Here is a 27,626-nt window from a genome sequence, read left to right as displayed (position 1 = left end):
GTAATGTTCTTAATGAGTTCAACTAAGAAACGATATTATCACTCTTTTCGGGAGGCATATTCTGCTTAATGTCCTTGTTTTATACGATCACGGAAATTGTTCCCTTGAAAAGAGATGAGCACTCGTCAAGATGGAACTTTGTGCAAATATTTAATTTCAGGGGTGATTATAACATACTGTATACAGTAAAACCTCGATGCTTCGTTCTTCAGGGGGCAGGGGTAAATGACGACGGATGCGAGAAGATTATAAATGCGGGCAACATAAATAATAGGGGGAAAGCAAAATAATAAAATACGGGTACTCTTTTGGGGCACTCTTCACTATGCAAACATATTTTTATTATAAAACAGCAACAATAACGCCGCGTGGCCTCCGAAGCCAGGTGCAGGTCTTTCGAGTTGTAGCGTGATCTACGCGCATATGAAAATGCGGCCCTACCTAAGATGAATTCTAATGTTTAATTCGGCTAACAGACAGCCCCCGAACCGTTAGAATTAATCAAGGAAAGTTAAAATCCTCGACTCAATCCAGACCCCTTCAACCAAAGACCAACACGTGCTAACCATTTGGCTCATACCGGTATGAAAATATTGCAAACATGATATAAGCCTACGAGATAAAAAAAAAGCGTGACTTTTGCGCCGTTTCGTTTCACATTTGCTTACACATTTCGTAATAGTGGAAAAGCTTTAGGTTTAGTTCTCTTATTGCAAATTAAAGATATACGTGGGTATTACAGCGATAACATACATTTAGGAATAGATTCCGTAGACTCTTTGCGAACCATAGGTTGGATACCCAACACGGCGCGGCTCCCGCAGCTCAGCTCAGACGATTGCACAGAGGTTAGAAATTCAACGCGGCGCGTCTCGAATGATGTCACAGCAGCTTGTGCGAAGTTGCCAACTTAGGAACTAGTTACAAGACTAGGCTATGAGAAAAGATTATTGATCTGGCTTGGTTAGGTCTGGTTTTCAGGACTGTTGGGCAGAGGGCAACAAAGCGGTCAACAGGCCTCTTGCATCCCATACACTCCACAAGGTACGACGCGATTAATCACCCCGTGACTAATTAAAACCTATCTGGCGCACTGCGCGGTTTTATCTTTTTTTAGACGACGTTGGCAGCCCTAGCCAGCCTATACCAACGGATAAAATGGTGACAAATTTGAGTTTTACGCTGCCTACGTTTTAATTCTTGTAAACAAGAATACTTCTAGGGGTCGGTTAGTGGGCCGAGGAGAAGCGTTGGCACCAGGAGTCTCGTAGTGAGGTTGCTCGTGAATGACCTGTACACAGCTCTCCAGCCTACAATAACCTTGTTCAAGACTACCAACTCCGAATCGCACGTACGTTTTCGCGTAACAGGTTGCCGCTTTTATACGGTATGCTAAGAGTATTGAACAGTCCTCCTAAATTTAAAAAACCTTTGCGTATTGTTTTTCCTTACGTATGATCGATCAATGCGGGAAAATTGTGACAGAGGACAAATATTTTTCGACGATCATTGCGATAAAACGATAGTTCGAGAAACGATAGATGTGGGGAAATTTAACATAGGTTTATACGGAACATTTTTGGGACCGAATAAATTCAACGATTAATACGGGAAAACGACAGTTCCGGGAACGATGCATCGAGGTTCGATTTATTTGACTTGTATTAGTATTGTTTATAATCTCTCCCCCTCCTTGCTGTCCTTTTTCATTATGTCTCAATACTTACGCATACGCGTGTTAAAGATTTTCCGCTTAAGAATCCTTCAGATTTCTCGTTTTCAAAGTTGGCTGGTATGCTCCTCAGCTTTTCTGTCTCCACCACTCCCTTCCTTCCTCGAATATTTTTTCTACTTTTACTCCACTCTTCTCTGTACTCTCTTTCACCATATCCATTCACCCCTTTCTGGGCATTCTCCGATCTCTTTCTCTGTAAATACTTACTTGGGAAGTCCATCCTCTTCCATTCTCATCATGTGTCCATACCATTTCAGCTTACTGGTCTCCATATTGCCTTTCAGTTCAGGTAATCCAATTCACTCCCGGATTTCTGCGTTTCTGATTTTATCCCTTCATGGCCTCCCTACTACTTCTCTAAGGAATTTCTTCTTGGCCTCTTGCATTCTGCTTTCATCATGTTTTGTTGTTGTCCATATGCCTGAAGCATATGTGAAAATTGGTGTGTAATACATTGGATTTTCTTGCATTCTTTTGGGACGTCCCAGTTACAGACTATAGGCCTACTTCTCACATATTGGTAAAACCCATTGGCTTGTTCAATTCTCTTTCTAATTTCTTAATTTATTTTCTCATCTTCTGCAATTATTCTCCCCGAATACTTGAAGCATTCCACAACTTCTAATGGTCTTGCATTTCCTTCAATATTCCCACTTCCTTCTCTATTGTCTCTCGTTACCACTACTATCATATACTTTTCCACATTTATTTTCATTCCATATTCCTCTATCTCGTGATTCCATACAGTATCTTGTTCTTGTACTTCCATTTCATCTTCTCCCCATATTACTGTGTCATCGGCAAATATTAAGGCCTTTGCCTCCTTGGTTCCCATTGTTTGTTGTATACTCTTGTGGATTTCATCCATGTTTGTAATGAAGTGTGGAGGGGATAATACACATACTTGTTGAAGTACTGTTTCTATTTGAACCGGTTTGTTTGTCCTATCATAATCTTCATGCTACTTACCATTCATTTGTGGTTTTTATAACTGGTTCTGCTCTCCCTGCCTTCTCTTTTATCAATGCATCCAAGACTACTTGCTGTGGTACACTGGCATATGCCTTCTCAATATCGATATATATCATTACTAAATCCTGCTTAAACTCCCATCTGTTCTCCATCATGTTATTTAGATTCAACAGATTGAAAAACTTAAAAGTTATGTCTATACTGAGTATGGAGTACGACATCATATTGGAAGTAAAACATAGATAATAACTAGTACCGAGAAAAATAGAGTTCAAGCCTTTGAGATGCCATATTATCAGAAGTTGATGAAGATCAGATGGATAGAACATGTCTCAAATAAAGAGATGGTGAATCATCTTGATGAGAGGAGAATGGCTGGAGAGAATTTGACCCTGAGAAGGAAAATTTTGATAGAAAAAATCACAAAGCACTGTGAACTTCTTCAGTTAGTTTTGAAGCTTATTGCAAAGGATAAAAATGGTAGAAAGATTCCAAGATATGGAGTGATATGCAAACAGAATGGTCACTGAATTTTCAAGAAGTTTTGTGCTTTCTGATCGCAAGTGAGGTACGTTGGATTTTTAACATGAAAGGTCTTCTTGTTGCAGTTTCAGTTCCATATAAAACTGTATGTTATATAGCTATTCATCCGATATAAGGTGTCATTTAAAACTAGGGGACTTTGATATTGACAGATATGTTAAGTTATGTTTTCCTATGGAAATGATCACTGTATTAGAAGTCATGTAAAACTGGAGGTCCTTAGTTATGATCGTTGTATCAGTCATAGAAAACTTGAGGTCCTATACGTATGAGCACAATATCAACAGACATGTAACATTTTGAGTTTCTTTGTATGATCATAATATTGACGGTCATGTAAAATTACATGCTTGTTGCTTAGTCTGTTGATAAATAACATAAGTAGCAATGACATCAATAAGGTAATGTATTTTTCTGGCTTATGTTTCAGTGTAAGGTCATTGGAAGTAATCAACAACCCCAGTGCCTTCTAACAACTTCAGTTGCTGTGTGAAATGGACCTGGAAGTAAAGATAAAAGAGGAACCAGCCTGGTTTGAAGGAACAACAAGTGCATCACTTGTAAGCTCATTCCAGATAACTTTATAGAGGTCAATAATTAGCCCTTAGTAGCTGAATAAGTTTGGCAGGGGCATAATTTTCTATGTGCTTCCTCAATAGTAACACCAGCAATTACCTTTTACTGCATGAGCTTCTATGCGTAGTATGACTCGGTTTTGTTTCTTTGTCTGGGAATGTGCCACAGCGCACTACACAAAGCTGCCAACCCATGGGAACTACAAACCACACTATTGATGTACATGTATGGGTCAAACTAGTGAGAAAAACATCATTCATGGGACAAGGAAAGGGGTTCTGGTGGTATATGCCACCGGATAATGACCGCCCGGTGGACAGTTGGCCTCTGGCATTTACTAGGGAGATGGCAATGCATTCTATGTTTGATGGTGTCATAAATTAGGATCAATGTTGGAGGCTTGATGTTGAAGGAGCCTTGGTTAGGTCCAGCTAGTGACAAAGTTGTGATTAGCAGTGTCTCAAGATTGAGGCTTCAGGGCATTTCAAGTGATAAATACCTATTGACTGACTGATGTTTATTGATTAGCTCTGTTGGTTATTGAAATGGATTTCTGGAGGGTGTGTGGTCATTTCTTTATTCTGCATTTGTGGTAATGGTATCTTTGTGGTATTGACGTCATTTCCTATAATATTAGTCAATTGCAGTGCTAGAAGTTGCCGAGGTGCTGGAAAATGGTGGGTTCTAGATATAATTAGGTTATGGCCAGTAGCTCCCTGGCTCTCATGGAGATCATTTTTCCTCCAAAAGAAATTCCAAGTCAGATTTGCATCATTTAAACTTCTTTACAGTGACATGGATGTTGGGTGAGCACGTAGAAAAATTCTGCCTTGGAAGTTTACTGTGAGCATAGTTCATCTAAAGCAAACACCCTGATGAATGTGGAGATGCAGTGGAAAATTTTGGAGAAGATGCAAGATATTTTTATCATCTTTCCTTGCTCTGCCTGTTGCTACTCTAATCACAGTCCATTGCAATCTTCTGTTAGTGTGGCTTTCAGTTCAATGGGTTTTCATCTGATAGCTCAGGGGGTAAACTGATGACATGCTAATTTCATGTCAGCGGGTATGATTCAGGTTAGGTCTAGAGGTATTTGAGGAAGCTGAATTACAGCATATGTCTGTAGTTTTAGTCCGTTGAATGTGAATTCCTGTGCATCATTTTGGCACCTCACAGTCTTTGAAAACCTTGACAGTTTGAAGAGAGATGTTCAATGAATAACTGTGACCTGACAGTAATAATCTAATGCAAACACTGTGAAGTGCTAATTTACATATGAGATATTGCCCAATAGTTGCTTAAAGATAAAATTCTGCAATTAGTGAGTGCTATTCTGAGAATAAATGTGTGCTTTTTGAGTTCTGAGTTACAGGCACTACAGAAGAGAATGGTGTCTGAACATATTCAAGATGTGAGTGTACTGCTGTTCAGGATCTCTACCTTTGGTATTTCTTGTTATGTCAGACTTGAACCCGGCATATGAGCACACTCCCGATCAAAAACACTAGGTTTAATATTTCTTATAATGCTACTGCTTCAAACTTGTACAGATATGAGAATTATGTTAAAGAAATGTGTGACAATATCGGAAACTGTTAGCACGTATATTAAGGTTGGGGTTGGATAAGTCTGTACTTTTTACTGTCAGTATCGAAATTACTTTGGTTTAGGGGTTGCACCTCTTCTATTTTTCCCCTCTGATTATACTGGAGGATGGTTGGCCCATTGTACTTTTTTAAAACTAATATCTTTCAACACTACTGCATCACCATTAGAACCACATGTTAAAAATTATTACCCATATCGTACATAGTGTAGAATAAGTTAACCGGGCGAGTTGGATGTGCGGTCTGGGGCACGCGGCTGTGAGCTTGCATCCAGGAGGTAGTGGGTTCGAAACCCACTGTCGGCAGCCCTGAAGATGGTTTTCAGAGGTTTCCCATTTTCACACCAGGCAAATGCTGGGGCTGTACCTTAATTAAGGCCACGGCCGCTTCCTTCCAACTCCTAGGCATTTCCTATCACATCGTCGCCATAAGACCTATCTGTGTTGGTATGATGTAAGCAACTAGCGAAAAAGGAGAAGAAGTTATGTCACAAATCTTTCGTCAGTGATATTGAGACTGGATACACCAGTCTGCTAAACAAAATGTCAACACAGGTGATTACTCTGGGTTATCCTCACATCCACAATGTGCTGGAAAATATGTGTGTTAAGGAAATAGTAGATGTGCCTGTGGCATATGAGAGATAAAATAGCTTAAAATCTGAATGTACATTCTCTCAAAATAAGTATTTTGTTCAGACATTGAATCCATTTAGAAAAGGAGATTAGTGATTAGCTCATTTTATTCCTCGAATATAGGTCAGACTGTATGTTATATAGAGAATAATGTCTAAGGGCTCTAGAATACATGATTTCTGAGAAAATTTTCTTTAATATGCCCCTCCTGACACCTTGAGGACTTAAGGCACATTAAAAAAATTTGTCTCCTCTTTGTCATTATTGACCTCTCCTTTTTGTGCATCCTTTTCATCCATTCCTTAGTTTAAATACTGTTCTCTTCTATATTGAATGGTTAAGCCTGTACTATATTAAATGGGTTAAGTCAGTATAATCCAGAACTTTATATTTTAATTCAATTTTATTGGTAGATTAAGTTCTATTAGAACATAAGTTTTTGATCACAGTCCCTCCCCCTTTAGTGGCAACAAGGTTTTTATGAATTCAAGTGAGAAATTTAAAGGTCTCGTAGTAGATCATAAAAGATCTTCTGAAACTGCAGATGTACACTCTGACACTGCTGACTCTCCACTGAGAGTGTCCTTATACACACAGTTCTTCACAGAACACTACATTATTGTAGTAGTAAAATATTTCATTTGTGGTTGCCTTGAGTTTGGGCTACATCACATCTTTCACTCACATATGACTGTGGTAAGCCTGCTTCCTGTTTAATTTTTTTAAATTTTACACTTGGAAGCATTGAAATATGCTGTTTGAAACAGAACTGTCTTAATACTTTATGTAGCCCCTGTGAGGTCGGTGAAACCAGAGTAGAGAATGTTATTCCAATATTTCAAGGTATTTTAATCTCATTTGTAATTGGTTCAAACAACTTTTAAGATTTGATTGATATGACTGTACATATATGAAAACATATCATATAATTTAGTGTTTATGCCTATGGCTGCTTCCCTCCAAATTCTGTGCAAGATGGTGCCAATTCCATCCCTGGTAGTATATATTCTGGTATGGCTAGGAAATGTTTCACATGTTATATTTTGTTCTCAGTCTCATGCTTTATCTCACATAAGGAGTGAGGAGGAACAGTAACACCATTCTCAGTACAGCCTTTAGTTAGAATAATCCTCTGCTGGTAGTAATCTTCCTTAAATAGTGAAATTTTGAAAGTAACTGTAATACTGGCAATTAATGTATTAACATGCTTATTTGTTCGTGACTATATTTGTAGATATGTGTTACGAGCATACCTAATATATCTTACTTTCCACAGGAACATATTGAACATGTGTCAGAAGTGATAAATGTGAAAGAGGAAATTAAATCAGAGTTAACCGAGCCGTGGTCAACACAGGAAAACTCTCTTGAGGTAATGTACATAATTTGATAAGCCATCGTCAGGTATTAAAAATGGTTAGAAAATGGCTCAGCAGATATCAGTGTTTGACCCTTTATTTCAGCGGACACTATTAATAGTCCTACGGAAAACATACTTTTTTATGAGATTGTTTACTTACCTAATTTTCATTTTTCCTTCAAGTTTTTCCACGACCTTGCATTATGAATTGTGCAGCAGGTAGGATTGCTCCAAACACCTCTACTCTATATCATTTGGGAGCTCTTATAATTACAACTAATACTTTTGACTTTTTAAATATTTTCCAATGCAAAGTAGCTGTAAGATACATTCTTTTGTTACTACGAGTATTACAGGGTATTTTTTCTAGTTGCTTCCAAATGAAACAACTTTGTAGTATTATTGATTATATTAATTATTGATTTCTAGATAATAAAATTATTTGTAGATACAAGTTGCAGGTGATATGCCTGTTTACTGTGAGTGTTCACTTATATACCTACTACACACATTGTAGCCATCTCATGGCAAGTGAAAAACATTCTTAATCTTCCGAATGTGTTCGTGGTATTACTAGTCCATTGTGACTTAGAATATGACTTAAACATGCAATGAATAAATAAGCCATTGAAGAGTTATCTTGCCTTTCTGCTTCATACTTCTTAAGGGATAGGATTATTGAATAGGCCTTGTAAGTTCACCGTTACTCACCTGAACAGTTGTTACATGAATGAATTTGTCACTACCAGGATCCACATTTGATCACTGTTATCGTCTACTTCATAGCGTGTGTGTCGTCTTCTTTCAGTATGATTATGTTGCTATGGGGTATTTCATTGCCCGTTTATTGAGATATTCATTTGACCATCGCTTCCAGCAGTTCTGGGTTAGGTGCTGAATATATAGCCATGCGGGCAGGGTTATGATGGGAGAGGAAGTATAATCATGGTCAAGGAGTATAGTAATTGGCTCTCCTATAAGGAAATGGGATGTAGTTAGGTAAGAAGTGTCAAAAGGCTCGTCACTTAGCTTTGGCGAGAGGATGTGGTATGTGTTGTAAGAGTGGTCAATTCATTGTTGCTGAAGCGATAAGAATCCATCACTCATCTGAGGTGATATACCAGACTCTTAACAGCTGCATCCCACATTCCACCGAATTGTGGTGCTACAGGAGGGATGAAATGCCATGTCTGTCCCATGACTGCAGTTGTGTGAAGAGTTGGTTTTCTGGGGGTTGTTTTGCAGAAAGAAGTTTGTGCCATTATCGCTGTACATGTTCAGGGGTTGACCTCTATGAGAACTAAGTCAATACAGTGCGGAGGGATGTGTTGTTGTGATGAGATCAGATATAATGTCTGTGTAGGCAGTCTGGTCTTGTTCGATCTCACACCATTTTTGATGAGAATTGGAATGGGAATAGGTACGTTGAGGTTACATGGACCGTTTGTGTATTTTGCATTAATTGTTCTGAGATATCTGCATTAAACTTAGAACACTTCTTTCCGTCCCCCTTGCTGTTGAGATCCTAAACTTGTGTTTCAGAGAGTTGAGTGCCAGGATGAAGTACTCGAGGTGTCCTGCCATCACAATTATATTTTTGAGATGATATGATACAGAATATCTAATGTTTCCACTCCACTTGTGTTGGACTACTGTGCAGACTTCTGCCAACATGAAGATTGCCTTCTTGATCTATGATTGGATTTATAGTCTTAATATGAGATAATAGTTTCCTACACAACATTGATCTATTATTTGTGTAAAGGGTTCAACTCCAATATGAACAGCTGACTTAAATTTCACTCTGTGGGCTGTTTACAACAATCTCAGATAATTATATGCTACAAATTTCATGACTGGTCCATATTGAAATGTACATTAATTTAAAAAAGTTACAAAAGTTCATTGAAATCCTCCTATTCAGTACACATTGGGTTTTTAAAATTAAGATTTACATCTTGTCATACTTATTTAGGGGGACATGTTTCACCCATTGCATGGGCATCATCAGCTGTCATCTCATGCCTAGAGGATAAAAATCTGCATCCTGATTATTCTAGTCGAAGTGTTACACTGATTATTCTAGTTGAAGTGTTACATAGAGAAGCATGTGTGTTATAAAAATGAGGAAACTTGTTGTAAGTTCACAAACGACAATTTACACAATTAAAACACATCTAAAAGTATTTGGGAGAGGATATGAGTACATGTTTTAGGAGTGGTCCATTCTTCGTTGGTGAAGCGATAAGAATCCATCATTCCTGAGAGGTGATTCTCATATTCCACCTAAGTGTGGTGCTACAGGAGGGATGAAATGCCATGTCTGTCCCATGCCTGCAGGTGTGTGAAGAGTTGGTTTTCTGAGGGTTGTTTTGCAGAAAGGCCTTGATTTCTTTAGCTGCTCCAAAGAAGTTTGTGCCATTATCGCTGTAAATGTTAAGTCTACAGCGAATAGTGCATAAGCCCAATGCTTCACTCATCTCCTCACCTCCGCCACATCCTGTTCCCTCAATTCCACACAGATACAATACTAGAAGTGTAAGTGTCATTCAGTCTGACTTTGCAAATGCAACTAGTACACACCTGAAAGGTTGATTGTTTAAGTAAATGAATACACAAATTTAACCTTTGTTTCTCTAATCGTAAAAATCCTTCTACCCTCCTCTCATTACAGATTCTTCACCACACATCCCTCAATAGTCGATTCCAACATTCAAGCTTTAGCCAACTGTGAGCACTAGCGTCCGTATTTGACTAATAGTACAAGAGTAGGCTATCACATCAGCTAGTAAAGACATACACGCCACACACAGTTGTGAACCTTTTTTCACTTCTTCAACAAAAATGAGGAGATTGTGGACGCACCGTACAAATACGGGTTTAATAACAATAACAACTCCATCAGTCACACAGCTGTACAATGTATGATAACACTACAAGCCTCCTACAAGAATATTCAGTGTCATCTTTCAATGATTAAACTACGTAAGGTTCATAGTAACCATTATGCGACTTTAAATTGAGTTGCCTTAAACCACATTCCATTCATACTTTGAACTTGCAACTTTAGACAATAATTTTAGCCATAGACATTCTTATTGTTCATGTATATAGATTGATTGGCTATTTTTAAAAATGTTTTAAGGGTATCAATGTAAGTTTGCACCAAAATTAACCATTATTCTCACACATATTTTTAGACATGTTTTAATTGTGTATATTGTCGTTTGTGAACTTACAACAAGTTTCCTCATTTTTATAACACACGTTTCTCTATGTAACACTTTACCAGAGGAATCAGGATCCTGATTTTTATAAATTTTTGAATCAATCTCAGATAATTCGCAAACAATATGTAGCGACACTCTATACCGTGCTTTATCTTGCAACTTTTTTATGAACAGATCACCGTGCATGGATCTAAGGAGAATTAGTGGCATTTTTTGTAGTGGGAGATTAATTTGAGTTTCATGTATTCATTTTGGGCTACTCTAGGAGTATTGATTCAATCATGTAGGACCATGACAACAAACTGTATTGTTGATGATTATGTTCATTTGCAGTCGTCTTCACCCTAAGTCAGCGGTTTTCTGCTATTATTTTTTTCTGATATCCTTGCTAATGTTCCTTATTTCTCATTGTACAGTTGGTTAGGAATTTTGTGTTTGTTAATGAATCTAATTGTAAATGTTAATGTCACTATCACTGATCTTTGTAATATTTCCTTTGTGATTTGTTGTGAAATATTTTTTGATATTTCTTATGCTCTACTGTTTGTAACTTGTTGTGTCCTTTGTTTCAATACCTCCAAAGTAGCCAGTTGTTGTTCATACACTTGTGTCTTTGTATTTTCGTGACTCCTTGTATATTATTTACATCTTCCCCCATGTACCATCCATGTTATACCACTTGTTGGCCGGCACTTGCGTATGTCTCTTCGATGATCATCTTTTATCTTTTGTAAGTAATTATACTAAACTATCCGTCATAGATTCACGTCAATTTTGTGTAGTGGAGAACTGGTTAAGTCTTATGAGTTTTCTGATCCATTATTAAATGCTGCATGAAAACTTGAGTTCCTGGGAATAGGTCTGTTCAAGGAGTACGGAGCATGGGATCAGCAAGTCTTAAGTCTCTAGGAATGTCCCAGTCATTTTAAAAAGACCACAGCAGTCATTGCTGAAATTGTGATTCTTTTTCAGAAGCTCGCTAGCAAGGGTGAATTCGGTGAAGAAGTTGTATGTAGTAACGTTTCCCCCTGTTCCCTCAATATCCTTGACAAGTTTCAATACCACATTCCTTCCCTGGTTCACTTCTCTCTGTCCGTTTACTGGTTTACATTCCAAACTTCAGCAACGCACAAATTAGCCGTGTCCAAATCCGAGATGAGCCATACATTTATTCAGTATTTTACTCTTGGTTAGGGGGTATTTTCCCCTAAAGCAAACCTTCTGTTCGCCCACAGTAGTATTTTCGTATGAAACAAACACTTTAGGTAGCTGTGAAATGAACATGTTAAAGCCATCCCTTATTGCCGCTAACTTGCCATTACGTCTAAGGGCTAGTCTGTCTCCCTTATTATCGAACCTCAAAACTGGGTTATCATTTGGAACAATTGAGAGACATTGCAGCTCGAAGGATAAAGACGACCCTCTGCTTCCTTCCATAATTCTTGAAGTGATTCACCCGCTCATTTTTTTAGACTCCGGCTTGCAAAACCGGCCCTGTCAATATAGATAACTGCATGTCATTGTTGGTTGTGATTATTAACAGTCAACGATATAGACAGAAACTGCTAGTGTTACTAAATGGTGTAAATTGCACACACTGGGGCCGGTGACACTAGCTTGAAGAGCATGGAATATTTTTAAGGATGTGGCACATAAACATTGGAGTTGGTACAGAGAGGGATATTAGTTCATTGAACTTATATTTCTTTGAAAATTTTGTTTTATTCAATGGAAACAAATTCATATCACCTTTCATACAAGTTGAGTTGAAGCGTTGTAACAGGCTGGAATCTCCGGACTCCGGAATGGTTACTGGACACGATCTCGATAGGAACCACGCCCGTCCTGGATGTGAAGTTCTCGACGTTCTAGAATTTCTCGAAGTTCTGGAGGATCTAGGAGTTCACGAATTTCTATGTGCACACGTTGCGGGGTTCGATCTCAGACGATAATACTGAGAGGTGAGGCGTAACGCGCATACAAGTCCCCCGTATGGCATTCAACTCACTTGTAGCACTGTTATTTAAATCAACATCGACTTTTAAATATTGCATTCATTCATTCATATTCATTGCAAGTTATATAAGTCAAATGTTAATGAAATTGACAATCGAATTTTGATTCAAACAGCTAGTTGAATCACAATGGTTCATAAATTATCACTTGAAAGTAAAACAATTAAACTGAATGTTTGACCACAAGTTGTAAGTCAGCCGAATTAATACTTTGGAAAATTATGTACAATTTATAATGTCAGGTTCACGACATGAATCCGCTAATATTGGCATGGCAGGCTGGGATGTTGTACTAGGTCACAAATCTTTATCGCCACAGTTCCAAACTTTCTGATTTCGTCAGTTTATCATCAGAACACAATATTGAGCGCAATATGCACAGTCCGTGTAAGTTCAAGACATTTTAGCATGTTCATGATAAATTAAGCAAACTTAATGGCACTCGGAAATGTCCTATTCCGTCCTTAAACAAAAATTACGTGTACTTGAATACTGTTGAGCAATGTTATTAAATGATCATTAAAGTTAAACTGCACTTGCAAAGAGTCTGCCACTGTCTGTGAAAAATGATAATGACGCCGAAATTATAAGTTCAAATATGGCAATGAAAAATTCTATGTTCTCTCGGAACTTCACTAGAGGAAAACACAAATTCTAATATGGCACTCGAGATTAAACACAAGTTCAAATGTGGCAGTCAGAAATATTCTTTCCCACAATTTGTTATGAAACACAAGTTCAAACGTAATACACGGAAATACTCTAATTGTCACAGTTTGTCGCGAAACACAAGTTCAGTGTGGTACTTGGAAAATTACAACACTCACAAGAAAAGTTATATGTTCCCACAGCTTGTCGCAAAACACAACTTCTAATGAGACACTCGGAAATATTCCATATTCCAAAGTTTGTTACGAAGCACAAGTTCGAACGCAAGTTCAAATGTAGCTCTTGGAAGGGTTACAACACTCACGAGAAAAATTCTATGTTCCTTCAGTTTATCACTGAAACACAAGTCCTAACATGGCACTTGAAGAAAATTATAAAGTTCTGCCTCCGCTGGAACCGAGCACTCGAGATGCGAAGTCTCGTCCGACCTTAGGTTTGCTCTGACGCACATGTAGACCTCCACCCATCGCCCGTATCGCAGCGACAGTGGAGTATTATTGACCCTGTAGCTTTTTTGTTTTATATCGGGGCAGGGGGGCGAAGCCTGCTTCCCCCGTGTGACCATCGACTCAATCTACATGGCCTCCGACATGCTATTATTTCTAAGAAGAAAGAGATAGCAGGGAAGAGTGGGAAGTGATACAAGGAGTATCTGCCTGTTTCCATGTCAGACACGCTACCAGGGAAGGTTTGTGTTGGTTGGATAGTGTTAAAGTATGGTATTGTAGGGTCAGGGAAAAAACACATAGGCAGAAAAGAGAAATAGCCTACATGTAAAACCTGACATCTTGTGATAGCACATGCAAGGACGTGGGCTGGAAATGTCCAGAGGTAGTGTTAGTTAGAAAGAGGTAACATGAACAAGTCATAAACCCATTCCTCGCCATTCCGTCCGCCAGGGGATCAGTTCATCTGGGCACTGCTGTGACTAGCGCGGGCCTTGCCGGCTGCAGAGCCATTCGCCGAGTACCATTAGGGCCTGCCGAGCAGCGCCACCTCCTTGGGGTCCCTCGTACCCAGTCTTCGATCCCGGAGAATGAGGCCAAGCCCGCCGAAGAGGGGGCCTCCTGGAAGGGGGTGGGTCGTGGCGCCGGGCCTCCTTCCTCTCTGCCCGCGCCATGGCCCGGTAGACAGGGCAACTGCGATGGGAGGCCGGGTGGACCCCGAGCAGTTGGCGCACACCGGTGCCTCCTTAAGTGTTGCGCGTGACGTGTAGTGGTGATCACCACCACAGCGGTTGCACCTCACTTGGAGCCCACAGCTGACCTGACTGTGGCCTCACCTCAGACAGCGGAAACACTGCAAGAGCTGCTGAGGGGGACGTTTTAGTCTCACCTGACTGCCGCTACCCGTTGAGGTCCTCTCCTGTTTGGCTCCTCGCTCGGCTGCTGTCCTGGGAGCTGTCCTGGATTGCAGCAGAGCGGCACTCTCCTGTTGGGCCGGCAGCGCCTTCTGCTTCCTGGTCCGGCGTCTTCTTCTTCTTCCCGGAGGTTTCTTCTCAGCAGGGGAGGAGGCCTCGTCCTGGTGGCCCTCCTCCCGGCCTGGTGACCCCGGGGTAGCTGGTGTCTTCACTGCGTCGCCCTCTTCTTCCATCTCCTGGCTGGCGTCGGCGGCGTCAGTCGGTGCTAACACTGTCCTGGGGGGCGCACATCGAGGTGTGCAACTCGACAGACATGCAGGCAGGCTGGGGCTGGGCAGCAGGGGGCGTCCCTCTCCACTGCTGTGCTGCTCTCCACCATCACGGGCGCTTTCCTGGTTTGCACCCGGCTAACAGGCCCTTCCTGGTAGGCCTCCGTCTGCGACCACGTCGCACTGATAGGTGGTCGACGATCCTGGTTGGCGGCCTTGTTGGTCTGCGTGTACTATGTAAAGTACAGCTTTCCAACTGGGGTCACGGCGCTCGGGAGCGCCGCCGTCATTATCCATCCCTGGCTCCGTCTGCGTGGCTGCCTCCTGGTAATCTGAGACGTCCAGGTGCCCCCTGAGTCCTGGTAGCCGGGCGACCTGGAACTGCTGGAACGCGCGCTCCTCGTAGACCTTGAAGCTAGCTGCGTCATTAGGGCGAATGATGATCGCCCAGGCAGGGACCATATGGCCGATGATCTGCAGGAGTGGCTCCCCAATGGGCTCCGCGGTCGCATTGAGGTGGTCGAATACTCGGAGCGTCCCCTGATGGTTGTCCTCCCCCCACCGGTTGAACACCACCAGCCCCGGGCGTTCGTAAGGGGGGGCTTCCATCATGTAGAGCGCGTCTTGTAGCTTCTCGAAGGCTCCCTCATGGTCGTGGTCGACCAGTCTCACTGGTAGGGTCGGCGTCGGCTTCTCCATCATGGTCCTCCTGAAAATAAATTCCTGAAAGAGAAAAGCGAGCACTTAGAAGTGCTCAGCTCAGACGAAAGCTGTTTCGAAGTCGTACTAATAAGTGCAGCAGCCTGGTTAGCACTTAAGAAGTACTGTGCGCCTGGCAAGGAGAGAGAAAACGGAGCGGGAGGCACGTACATCCTTCCGCTACGACAGTCAGCTCGTCCTTCGACCCTGTAGCCTCGATCACCTTCCTTTTACCTGGAGCCGACAAAGCATCTAGAAACGTGGATATTATCCACCTGTATAACTCCCAAAGTACGTGGTGGATTCTCTCGAGAATTTGATAGATTGTATCTGTTATGATGGCCTCCACGTTGGCGGTGTAAAAATAACATCATCTTAACTCTTAAGTAGACTTTTACACATGGGTCGAAACATTAACATGTATTGTCACCCCTGGCTGCTTGAAGCTATCTCGAAGCAGCTACTTCACTGCTGTGCACGTCAGGGAGTTCGGTGGGCTGCCTATCCTCCACCTCGCGCGAAGTTTAACACACATACTTCGAACTTGTTTCCACGTTGCGGTGTTTCCGGTACAGGATAAAGAAAATTCGATCAGGATTTTCTTTATGCGTCTCTTTCGAAGTATGTCATCAAGCTGGAAGTATTATATATTCCCTCGATGGTTCCATTTGGTTAATTAGCATGCTTGCTTCTGCTCTGTATTCCTGTGGTAGGGAATTGGGTCGTTTCTTGTATGTGGAAGTATCCTTAACATCCAGATGGTATCTAAAATCTCAGATCTCTCCGTGGTGATCATTGAATAAGTCTGGATAAGTTTTAAAGATTTCCTCGCCTGTATCTGCAACGTCTTTTTTGGCCGCTGGGTCTTTAATTACACCGACTATGGAGCTGATATTGTCAGAACTGTCGTCGAGTATCTCTTCTATAAGAGGCACATCTTCGACGGGTCCCATTTCATTGGGATTACCCCCATCATTTTCGACTGGCGCAGCATAGCTATTCCCAAAATCGAGGTCTTCCCGTGAGGTATCTATCCCTTGTATTCGACCATCATCTCCTTCAGTCAGCTGTAATTCTACAAGGTCAACATTGTAAACTTTAGTGACGTTTGCAGCATAATCAATCACTCCTCAATGTTTAATAAGGAAATCAGAACTGGTATTAGAATTAGTAATATATTCTGTAGAAATCCTATGTGTGGTGTGATAATTGCATTTTCAGAATAAATTGTTGTGTAGAACTTTAAGGTGTACAGTGCTTACACTCTGTCATTCTACATTATTAACAGTTAACTTTTCTTTTAGCTGTTAATGTTAATGCTATAATTGGTTTAACAGTAAAATAATGATAATCATTACATTTACTTTTTGTTAATTTTTAATTCACCCAAGTGTCATTGAAATGTGTTTGATACAACCTGATCTCTTCCCTTTGGAGATAAATTGACTCATGAGCGTTACTCTGTGCCCAGATTCCTTTGATCCATGATTCCCGTTTACAGCGTATACCCTGCAATTTACTAGTGTTTCTTACACTTCCCTGAGTATTAGCTTCCAAATATTCCATGGGATAATTCTGGACATCGGTTTATCTTCAATAAGTGGATACTTTGTTTCTTAATATGTATAGATCTGTGTATATATAGGACAGTCAAAGTTCATAGAACTATTGTGTTAAACCTATTTCTTGATTGTTGTCTCTTTTTCTCCGTACCTCAGTAGGAGAATTTGTTTGTTGTATCGTGTTGTACTGTATGTTCACATTGTCAACAAATGTTAGCTGAAGTGAATTGCTTTTGAGTGTTTAACTCTAACTGAAGTTCTGTTGCGAGGTCCACTCAGCCTACGTGATTAGAATTGAGGAGCTATCTGACGGTGCGACAGCGGCCCCGGTCTAGAAAGCTAAGAATAACGGCCGAGAGAATTCGTCGTGCTGACCACACGCCACCTCGTAATCTGCAGGCCTTCGGGCTCAGCAGCGGTCGCTTGGTAGGCCAAGGTCCTTCAAGGGTTGTAGTGCCATAGGGTTTGGTTTGGTTTGGAAGTTCTGTTGGGTTCAACATGCGTTGGCTTGATCAGCTCAAGAATAATGGTTGGCATTTTTTCTGAGTAGGGTTCTTGTGTGAGGTTCCTTCGGATTTTGATGGAAGAATATAAGCATAAACTTGGAAGCATGGTCTATCGTAATTGAAATGCCGATATGCTTGATAAGTCTCCTAAAGGGATTCTTGGTGAAAGGCATACAGAGAAGCTGCGAAGAAGTAAGTGCTAACCTTGATCCTAGAACCGAAGAGCATTGGTAGGCAGCCCATCTTGACTTCAAGGGAGGAAAGCATGCTCTGCATAGAATTTTGAAAGATGTGCATTGGGGGTTCTACTTTACTCTTTACTTTTTCAAAGTAACCCCATGTATCGCAGAATGTTGCACATGTATATGAAAACTTATGTCCGAATGTGCATGTAAATCTGGCGAACTGTGAACACCGAATTTTTAAAATAAAGACTTACTTTTAACCCTTCAGTGCTGAACTCTTTACGTGGTATAGACCCATACATGGTTTCGCATTTACGGCTATAGCGTGAAGAGTTTTCGTGTTACGGATATGCAAATTGTTTTGTTTCCAAGAAGACATTTTCGTGTTTATCAGTGTCGTAAATAAGAATTGAAAATCTTTAAAATGAAGTTGTTTTTGCAAGGATAAGTATTTGTCAAGTAAGTCTGAGCACTAATCACTGCTTTAAAAGAAGTCTGTGTGCCTCATTCTTTCCCACATAATAAAATAAAGAAATTATATTCTGAGAAGTTTGTCTTTTCGCGTGATGTTCTTTGCTCTAATTTTACATTAAGAGTGCGGTTTATTTATTATATTTGTCTTTATTTCTCAGCTTGTAATATTTTCGTAACTCTCCACGAGCGCACTGTGCAGGCAAGAGTTAGTGCTGCTTTCTGTCATACGATACGAGAACCAGTTGTTCATGGTATATATCTCGTTTGAAAGGCGATGTCTCGAACTTTTATCTGAAATATGTATCGAGTTGGTTTTTTCGTCATAAATGTTATTCCCCTCATTCAGTTTCATCCTGCTCTTTTTGGTCTCGCTGCAGCTTGATCAGTCCGTGTGACGCGCCGCGCTCAATGGCTAGCTTCAGCCGTGGTTTGACTGACAGTAACGTGCTTCAAATATTGTATAATTCAGATGAAAGTTTATTCGGAAGTAGTAGTGACAGTATTATCAGCAGTGATAATGAAATAGATGATGTGGCTGTAACGGATGCAGTGGTAAATGATGAGAGTGACGATGAGGAGGAACCAGTACTTGGAAATTTCGTGTGGGAGGCTATGGATAATTATACAATTCCAATGGAAGTTTTCAACAGTGAATTCTGATTCCTGAATTCTCTAATAATATTCAGACAAGTCACAGGGACAAACATTGAGCAGTTATCTTATCGGGTTTAGCTGATGGGAGGTTTGTTTACAAAATACGCTCGCTCGGGCGGGGAACGAAATATTCAAAGCCGGCGCGCATCAGATAATACAGTTCCAAGGTTGCAGGAAAGAAATTTTATCAGGAAATTATCAGCCAAGAGTGAGGAATCCAAACCTCAGAGACGTTGTATGGTATGTTCAAAACACGGCGAAAAGAAGACGTCGGTCTACTGATGCCAGGAGTGTGACTTGGGCCTCTGCCTCGAAGAGTGCTTCGATCTCTATCAAATGAAACTAAATTACTAAGGAAATGTGAAACAATTATGTAATTATCTGCATGTTTTATCATAAGGAATTCCAACTTTCGTGAATATCGGGCTTCTCTTATACTTGTAGTAACGCTTGAAGTGAATCAATGTATTTCAGTCGCGCGTAGTTGAAATCTCATCCGGATGCGGGATAGGAAGCTCTTTAAATGGCCGTGACGCTGAGGGGTTAACGTATTGTTTGAAATTAACTATTAAGATTCTCTCACAATAAGTATTGGAGGAGAAGGAATTCAAGCAATTGCTTCTTTGTGTTACTGAGCAACTGGCCGTATAGCTATCGGCCTGCATTTGGGGAATGCTGGGTTCGGACCAACTGCCGACAGCCCTCAAGTGCATGTTTTCCATGGTTTCACATTTTCACAGCAAACAAATGGTGCGACTGTTCCTTAATTAAGGCCACATTTGGTTCCTTCCCACTCCTAACCTTTTTTAGCTCATCATCGCCATACGACCTATATCTGTCGGTGTGAAAGGGAAATGGTAGAAACCATCAAATAAACAAAATGCCATAGGTTATGTTTATTTAACTTTCACTTGTAAGGCTTCCGTTTATGATTATAACTGGTCACTGTTCTTTGATTGATAATTACATTTTAACTTTCCACCTTTTTGACTCTTTAATAAACCAAGGAAACTAAAATGTTATATACATAGTCAATGAAAATTTACATTTACAGTTTAGGAATAGTTTTTGCTTCAGTTTTGTAATTAGGATACATCTAAATGTGGCTTAGAATTATTGTAGAATAGTTATTTTATTAGTAAATATCATTCTTACTTTAATGTTACTTAATATTTTCATTGTAGGGGAGACATCTGCTTAGAAATGTAGTTAATTCTATTGTTTCTCTTAACCTGTTGTAATTAGGGTAATGTAAGTCCGGTTTAGAATTGAAGAGTAGCTATGTTAATTAGATAGTAAGTTGCTTGGTTTGGAAACGCCAGAAATCTCACGACATCTGCCAGGTTACATCCAGCAGGAATGGTGTTGACTTCATTATGTGCACACGCCTGAAAGATTGAGTTGCTGAGGTTCAGCGCTATTCAGACAGTCTTTTGTCAATTAAACTCGACATTTCATCTTCTCGAACTTGTGTTTTCTTTGTCACAATCAGGCTGTGATAACCTGGATAAGGAACAGCATTGGCAGGAGCTACCAGATCATATTGTAGCGTGTCCTGAAGATGAGTTTCCACTTCTCTGTGGTGACCTTAATGCGCATGTTGGTCACACTAAGAATTGTTATAGCTGCCATGGTGGTAATACCTTCGGTATGTGATATGATGATGGAACTCTTATTTTAGGTTTCATTTGTGACTGCAGCAAGCAAATTGACCTTATCGTTGTTCAGCACCGTGATCTCCAACTAACAAAGGATGTGAATGTCATATCATTTGACTGTGGACCACCTCTGCATAAGGTAGGCATAGCGGATTTAATGCATCGTAGAGGTAGAGGGAAAAATGCCCCCGAGAAGGTCAAGTGATGGAAGCTTAAATACTAGAAGGAGACCCTAGCAGGCAGCATAAATTTTCCTCTCATTGACCTGAATGCAATTGACAACATGTGGATACAGTCTACAGATAATTCACTGCAACCGTCACTGTAAACTTGGGTACGACATAACGTTGTTCCTACTGTATTGAAAATCAAACGTTCTTATGGATGATTCCAATCTAAGAAGAGGTGTAGGAAAAGACAAAGGCATACTGTATTTAAATTGGCTTTCACAAAAGACTCCAGAACACAGAGAAAGAATTTTCTTTGCCGAACGTGTGGCTAAGAAATCTGTCGCTGAATCGAGGCGCACTCACTGTAATTACCTGTGTACAAGGTGTATTAGAACTGTACTGACAAGGAAATCAGGGAAGCTCTTCGTGTAATGTTGAGGATGATGGTGCAGTTGGACTGCCGGGGAAGTGTTTCTTTTTTGAGGAAATGAAGTACACTGACTGACAGTGACAATGCAACACCAAGGAGGAGTGGTTCGAAAGGGATGAAAGTTGGGGAAAAAACAGAGACGGCACGGACGAATAATTGATGTTTATTTCAAACCGATATGCAGGTTACACAATGCGCACGGTATCGACTCAGTAGGATGTAGGACCACCGCGAGCGGCGATGCACGCAGAAACACGTCGAGGTACAGAGTCAATAAGAGTGCGGATGGTGTCCTGAGGGATGGTTCTCCATTCTCTGTCAACCATTTGCCACAGTTGGTCGTCCGTACGAGGCTGGGGCAGAGTTTGCAAACGGCGTCCAATGAGATCCCACACGTGTTCGATTGGTGAGAGATCCGGAGAGTACGCTGGCCACGGAAGCATCTGTACACCTCGTAGAGCCTGTTGGGAGATGCGAGCAGTGTGTGGGCGGGCATTATCCTGCTGAAACAGAGCATTGGGCAGCCCCTGAAGGTACGGGAGTGCCACCGGCCGCAGCACATGCTGCATGTAGCGGTGGGCATTTAACGTGCCTTGAATACGCACTAGAGGTGACGTGGAATCATACGCAATAGCGCCCCAAACCATGATGCCGCGTTGTCTAGCGGTAGGGCGCTCCACAGTTACTGCCGGATTTGACCTTTCTCCACGCCGACGCCACACTCGTCTGCGGTGACTATCACTGACAGAACAGAAGCGTGACTCATCGGAGAACACGACGTTCCGCCATTCCCTCATCCAAGTCGCTCTAGCCCGGCACCATGCCAGGCGTGCACGTCTATGCTGTGGAGTCAATGGTAGTCTTCTGAGCGGACGCCGGGAGTGCAGGCCTCCTTCAACCAATCGACGGGAAATTGTTCTGGTCGATATTGGAACAGCCAGGGTGTCTTGCACATGCTGAAGAATGGCGGCTGACGTGGCGTGCGGAGCTGCCACCGCTTGGCGGCGGATGCGCCGATCCTCGCGTGCTGACGTCACTCGGGCTGCGCCTGTACCCCTCGCACGTGCCACATGTCCCTGCGCCAACCATCTTCGCCACAGGCGCTGCACCGTGGACACATCCCTATGGGTATCGGCTGCGATTTGACGAAGCGACCAACCTGCCCTTCTCAGCCCTATCACCATACCCCTCGTAAAGTCGTCTGTCTGCTGGAAATGCCTCCGTTGACGGCGGCCTGGCATTCTTAGCTATACACGTGTCCTGTGGCACACGACAACACGTTCTACAATGACTGTCGGCTGAGAAATCACGGTACGAAGTGGGCCATTCACCAACGCCGTGTCCCATTTATCGTTCGCTACGTGCGCAGCACAGCGGCGCATTTCACATCATGAGCATACCTCAGTGACGTCAGTCTACCCTGCAATTGGCATAAAGTTCTGACCACTCCTTCTTGGTGTTGCATTTGCTCTGTCAGTCAGTGTATTTACTGTATTTGCTATACCAGAGAGTCAGCCGCTGCCCCTTGCTGTGCGTAAGAGTAGGCAAAGGATGGGAAGTGAAAAGTGGGAGGCAAAGATAATGCTCGGTGCGAATGCATAAGTTTCTCGTTCATTTCGCATAGTAGCTTCCAAGCTCCAGTAGGCAGTGTACAATTTGTTCTCCACAAATTGACTACAATGTGATCCCCATAGAAGGAGAAGCCGTACTTGTACCAAGAATACAGGCAGCTTTCCAAGTCGTTCGCCACTCACTACACATCCTGGACAGACTCCAAAAGTCACTCACTACTACATTGTGAACTATGCACCAAAATACGAGGGGGCCATATTGAACATCTACTGTAATTAAACCCTTGGGCGTATTGACTCCTTCGTTTAGTATTTCATTGAATTTACAATGTTGTGGGTGAAGGAATGTTAATGTTAATTAATACAGAATATTACTGCGACATACAGACGAGAGGAGAAATAATCTGGTGCTCTCCTTGACTGACAAGTGTGTCATAAATACAGTGTGTTCTTCAACTGTGTGTGCTGTTACGGCTATTTAATAAATGGATATTGCATGTTACAGACGATCCTATTCAAGTCGTATGAGGAATTTTTGCATATGCGCGAAGCGCTATCTCTGTCTGCAGCATACAATCCACAACCCCTCCCTACCCTTGTGTTACGATTGTGAGTGTATATCGAATCAAACATGTTTCAGTATGCAGCAATTCATAGAAGACAGCAAATCATATGACGTAATAATTAATAAAGATTCATGGGCAGGCTATCCAGTAAGAAAGAGGCTGGGACCAATGAGAGGTCAATGGAAGGAATAAGAATAATAATACATTTTAACGAAGACCATATATTCTTTCCGCTTAAAAGATAACCCAAAACACAACGTAGCATTCCGTAACATGGCACATTAATAAAACAATAATCATGAATAACGTATTTACAAGAAATCCCTAGACAATTTACAGAATGTATTAAATGAGGCAATTCAGAAGGCCGTAGCAAACTGCAACCCTCAGCGTAACAGAATAAATTAACACAGTTTCCAAAATAAACAAGAGGAGGAGGAAGGCAGTAGGGAGGGGCAAGTACGGGATCACAAAAGTGTGAGTCGCCAAGCACTTTGAGATGCAGAGTACAGAGTCAGTTCATAGTAAATGTTGTTGAGTCCAGGCCTCGTGTTCAATCATTCAAAAACTCTTGAGTCTATTGATTAATTGGAGGTCATATTTTGTTGGAAAGAAACACTCATGTAAAACTGAAAACCGGCCATAGATACGAAGGTAAGTTTAAGGCCCTGACTGCCAAAGTCCATTAGGCGAACAATAATGATAATAGTAAGTAAAGCACTCTGTTGCTCGCCCAATGTGTTAAAAAAGCAGAGTTTCCCGGCAGAATACTGGGAACGCCTTCTACGACCCTCCAACCTCACTCGGTATCAGCGCTGGTCTCAAGACCGAGGAATCGGGGAACGAATTTATTACATCACAGAAAGTGCGTGATAGAAGCGCACATGGGTTCTAGAAACATCAGATTGTGACGGAGTGGGTGACGTAACCCAGTGGTAGATCAGTGTGCGATGAGCTGTCCAGCAGGTCGGGCGCTAAGCGAGGCCAAAGCGAAAGTACAAGGCCGATTACATGAGTGTTGATAGCGGCGAGTAGGGCAAGACATGTGGAGTTCTTGATAATGGCAGCAGTAATTAGGTGGATGGTCGTTCCACTTGTCTTCCCTGAAGCACGGCAGCAGCTCATCAATTTAATCACGCACCCGTAAGTAACAATTTAAAACCATTTTCTCAAAAAGAATAATTTTCCCCGTCAGTCTGATTCAACCATTATTCTTAACATAACACGAAGAGCATCCTTGAATTTTTGTCGGTATAGTTCTGATAATCACTGTACACCACTGAACTCAAAGGAAGGAGAAAATAACTATTTTCCAGCTGACAAAAATTGACACAGGTATTGAGCGCTCTGTGTGCATTAGAGGCGAAGATGATCAGTGAACACAGGACAAACAAGAAATCCTCAAACATTGGCAACAACATTTTGTAGAGATTCCCTGCACAGAATTACCACATCGCCCTATTCCTTATGATAAGTCACATCTTATGCATCACATCAAAGGTACTGATCAGTGCCATTAGGAGTATGAAGAACCAACAAGCGCCAGGACCAGATGACATTCCAGCAAACTTCTGGAAATTGTAGCAATTTAAGGAACTCATTATCAACTGGCTGACAAGCTTGTTCAGTGCCAGAGTTGCCTATGGACTCTCTCATATGCAGATGATGTTGCACTTGCTGATAGATCGAGAATGGGACTGCGGCATCGAAGTGAAGATTGAATACCTTTTTTCATAATACAACCTTAGAATGAACAGCAGGAAGAATGAATACCTGGAGTTATCTGAACCATCTAATGGCTCCATCCAACTTGACTCAGGTACCTAGGATCTTGCCTACAGACTGTTAGTTGGGTAGATGTTGAAGTTCGAATTATGAAAAAGGCAGCATGGATGAGATGAAGGGAAGTCACTGGCACACTCTGTGACTGAAGGATAACACTACGTCTGAAGTCCAGAATATACTGCATGTTATTATGTCTTGTTGCTGTGTACGGTTTTGAATGTCGACAGGCTGAGTAAGGTAAGGAGTAGCAATTACACAACGTGTGAATGTGTATACACTATTAGTCGATGGGCATCACAGTCCTGCATTATGTAAAAAAATACATCGTTCACCAGCAAACTGGCATCGCACCCGTCACTTGTGGCATAGGATATGTCACCAATGGTATGGTCGTGTCCTTTTCCAGTACCTGATGCAGTTGGCAATTCTATCCAATCCTTTGATACTACTTTGCAATGTCCATATGGCCCTACTATAAAAAAGACGTTGAAAATAATATGCAAAAATTTTAAACTAGAAATGCTGCTGGGATTGGTAAAATTTCTGGGCATGTACGAAAGTAAATTCTATGAGATATTGATAGTGTATGTATGAAGCAGCTATACCAGATGAGTGAATAATTAGTGTAGAAGTGCCCGGTGTATAAAGAAAATGTGCTAATCATAAAGCCAATAATTACGCACTAATCATTTTGACTGGTGTTGTGTGCACGCTCTTGGAATGCATTCTTTCTGATTATATTATACACATTTACGAAATTACCAACTGGTTCGATAGAAGATAGTTCAAGCTTCGGAAACATGATTCCACTGAAGCTCATCTTGTAGATTACAGCAGGATATGGCAGATATATTGGATTCAGGTGGTCAAATGTATCACGACTTACATATCTAAGGATGTTGATAGGGCAGATATCGGGAAACTACTGACAAAAATTAGTGCGGTTAGGATAGGTAAAATACTGGCTGAATTGGTGACTATAAAGACGTGGCCAAATTACACTTAAGAAAATGGAAATTGCTTCACCATGAAGGCATTTGTCGTTTGTGCTGATTTTCAAGATATGGAACGATGCCATGTAGGTATGCAAGCGATCAAAGTTTCAGACCCATTGGATTGTTGCTACAGGTCTCCCCACGTGATTGGTCGCGGAGGAATCAACTCCAGTATACAGACTCTGGTGTAGCGTAGTTGACTTGTAGTCTCTGCAGTGATGTGTTCCCCGTCAAACATGCCTCGACAACAGAGAAGAGCACGCTGTCAACAACTGTCGCCGTTTGAGAGGGCTCGGATAATTGGGCTGTGTGAGGCTGGATTATCGATAAGTACTGTAGCTGCACGTGTTGGCTGACAGGTATCTACGGTACAACGTGTATGGCAGCAGTGGTCGAATGAAGGTACCCACACTCGTAGACTTGGCACAATCCCAGCGAGACAGACAACTGTGAGAGAGGATCGCCGCATCATTCGGATGGCCTGGATGGAACCCCATGCAACAGCAGCGCAAATTCGAGTAGCTGTAGCACCCTACGTTAGACAACAAACAGTTGGTAATCGCCTGCCTGCAGCTGGCTTACGAGCCCGTGTCCCTGCAGAAGGTGTTCCATTGACCCCACAACAGCGACGTGTAAGGCCGGCCTGGTGTCGAGAAAGATCGACGTGGGTCGGCGAATGGCATAGGGTCGTCTTTAGTGATGAATCGCGCTTCTGTCTTGCCTGCAGTGATCGCCAGAATCGTGTGCGCCGACGTACCGGGGAGAGGGGCCACCCGGATCTTATTGTCGAGAGGCACACAGGGCCAACACCAAGCATTATGGTCTGGGGAGCTATTGGCTTTAATGTGAAATCACAATTAGTGCTTGTTGATAGGGTACTCAATCCAGTGGTTGTCCCTATGATGGCGAACATTGTTAATGGGATGTTTCAGCCGGACAGTGCCCGGGTTCACACTGCAAGCATCCCCAGAGAAGCTCTCCATGACATCACAACCTTAGAATGGCCCGCCAGATCCCCAGACCTCAGTCCTATTGAGCATGTGTGGGACGTGATGGGTCGACAACTGGCCAACCGTCCTCATCCACCCACAACTCTGGAAAAACTGCCCCGTGCAGTGCAGCAAGCATGGGCCACAATTCCTCAGGACGCGATCCAGGGCCTTATTGACTCCATGCCACGACGAATTCATCAATGTATTGCAGCTTGTGGTGGGCACATCCTGTATTGATTGTTGTCCAAACTTGCGGTCAGAGGGACCTGAAAGTGTAATCATCGAATCACAACTGAACACTCGTCCTGCATGTTCAATTGCAGCAACGTAGCACCGCTCCTTCTGGGTGGTGCAATTTCCATTTTCATCAGTGTATTAAACATTAAAAAATTGGCAATTGAACACATA

At 41.8% G+C, this 27,626-nt stretch overlaps 1 protein-coding gene across 1 annotated transcript in view; it reads left to right on the top strand.

Moving 5' to 3' along the window:
- The window catches only part of LOC136886627 (zinc finger protein 26-like), a 51,398-nt gene that overhangs the window by 6,672 nt on the left and 17,100 nt on the right, over positions 1–27,626 (top strand). The window contains exons 2-3 of the mRNA XM_068230810.1: positions 3,681–3,810; positions 7,345–7,440. Coding sequence (XP_068086911.1) covers positions 3,745–3,810; positions 7,345–7,440 — 162 coding nt within the window. The 5' untranslated portion in view covers positions 3,681–3,744. The remainder of the gene's footprint in view (positions 1–3,680; positions 3,811–7,344; positions 7,441–27,626) is intronic.

The sequence above is a fragment of the Anabrus simplex genome, chromosome X, assembly GCF_040414725.1.
Source record: "Anabrus simplex isolate iqAnaSimp1 chromosome X, ASM4041472v1, whole genome shotgun sequence".
Taxonomy (NCBI): Eukaryota; Metazoa; Arthropoda; class Insecta; order Orthoptera; family Tettigoniidae; genus Anabrus; species Anabrus simplex.
The sequence above is the reverse complement of the archived record's forward strand: the minus strand, read 5'-3'. Positions and strand labels throughout refer to the sequence as shown.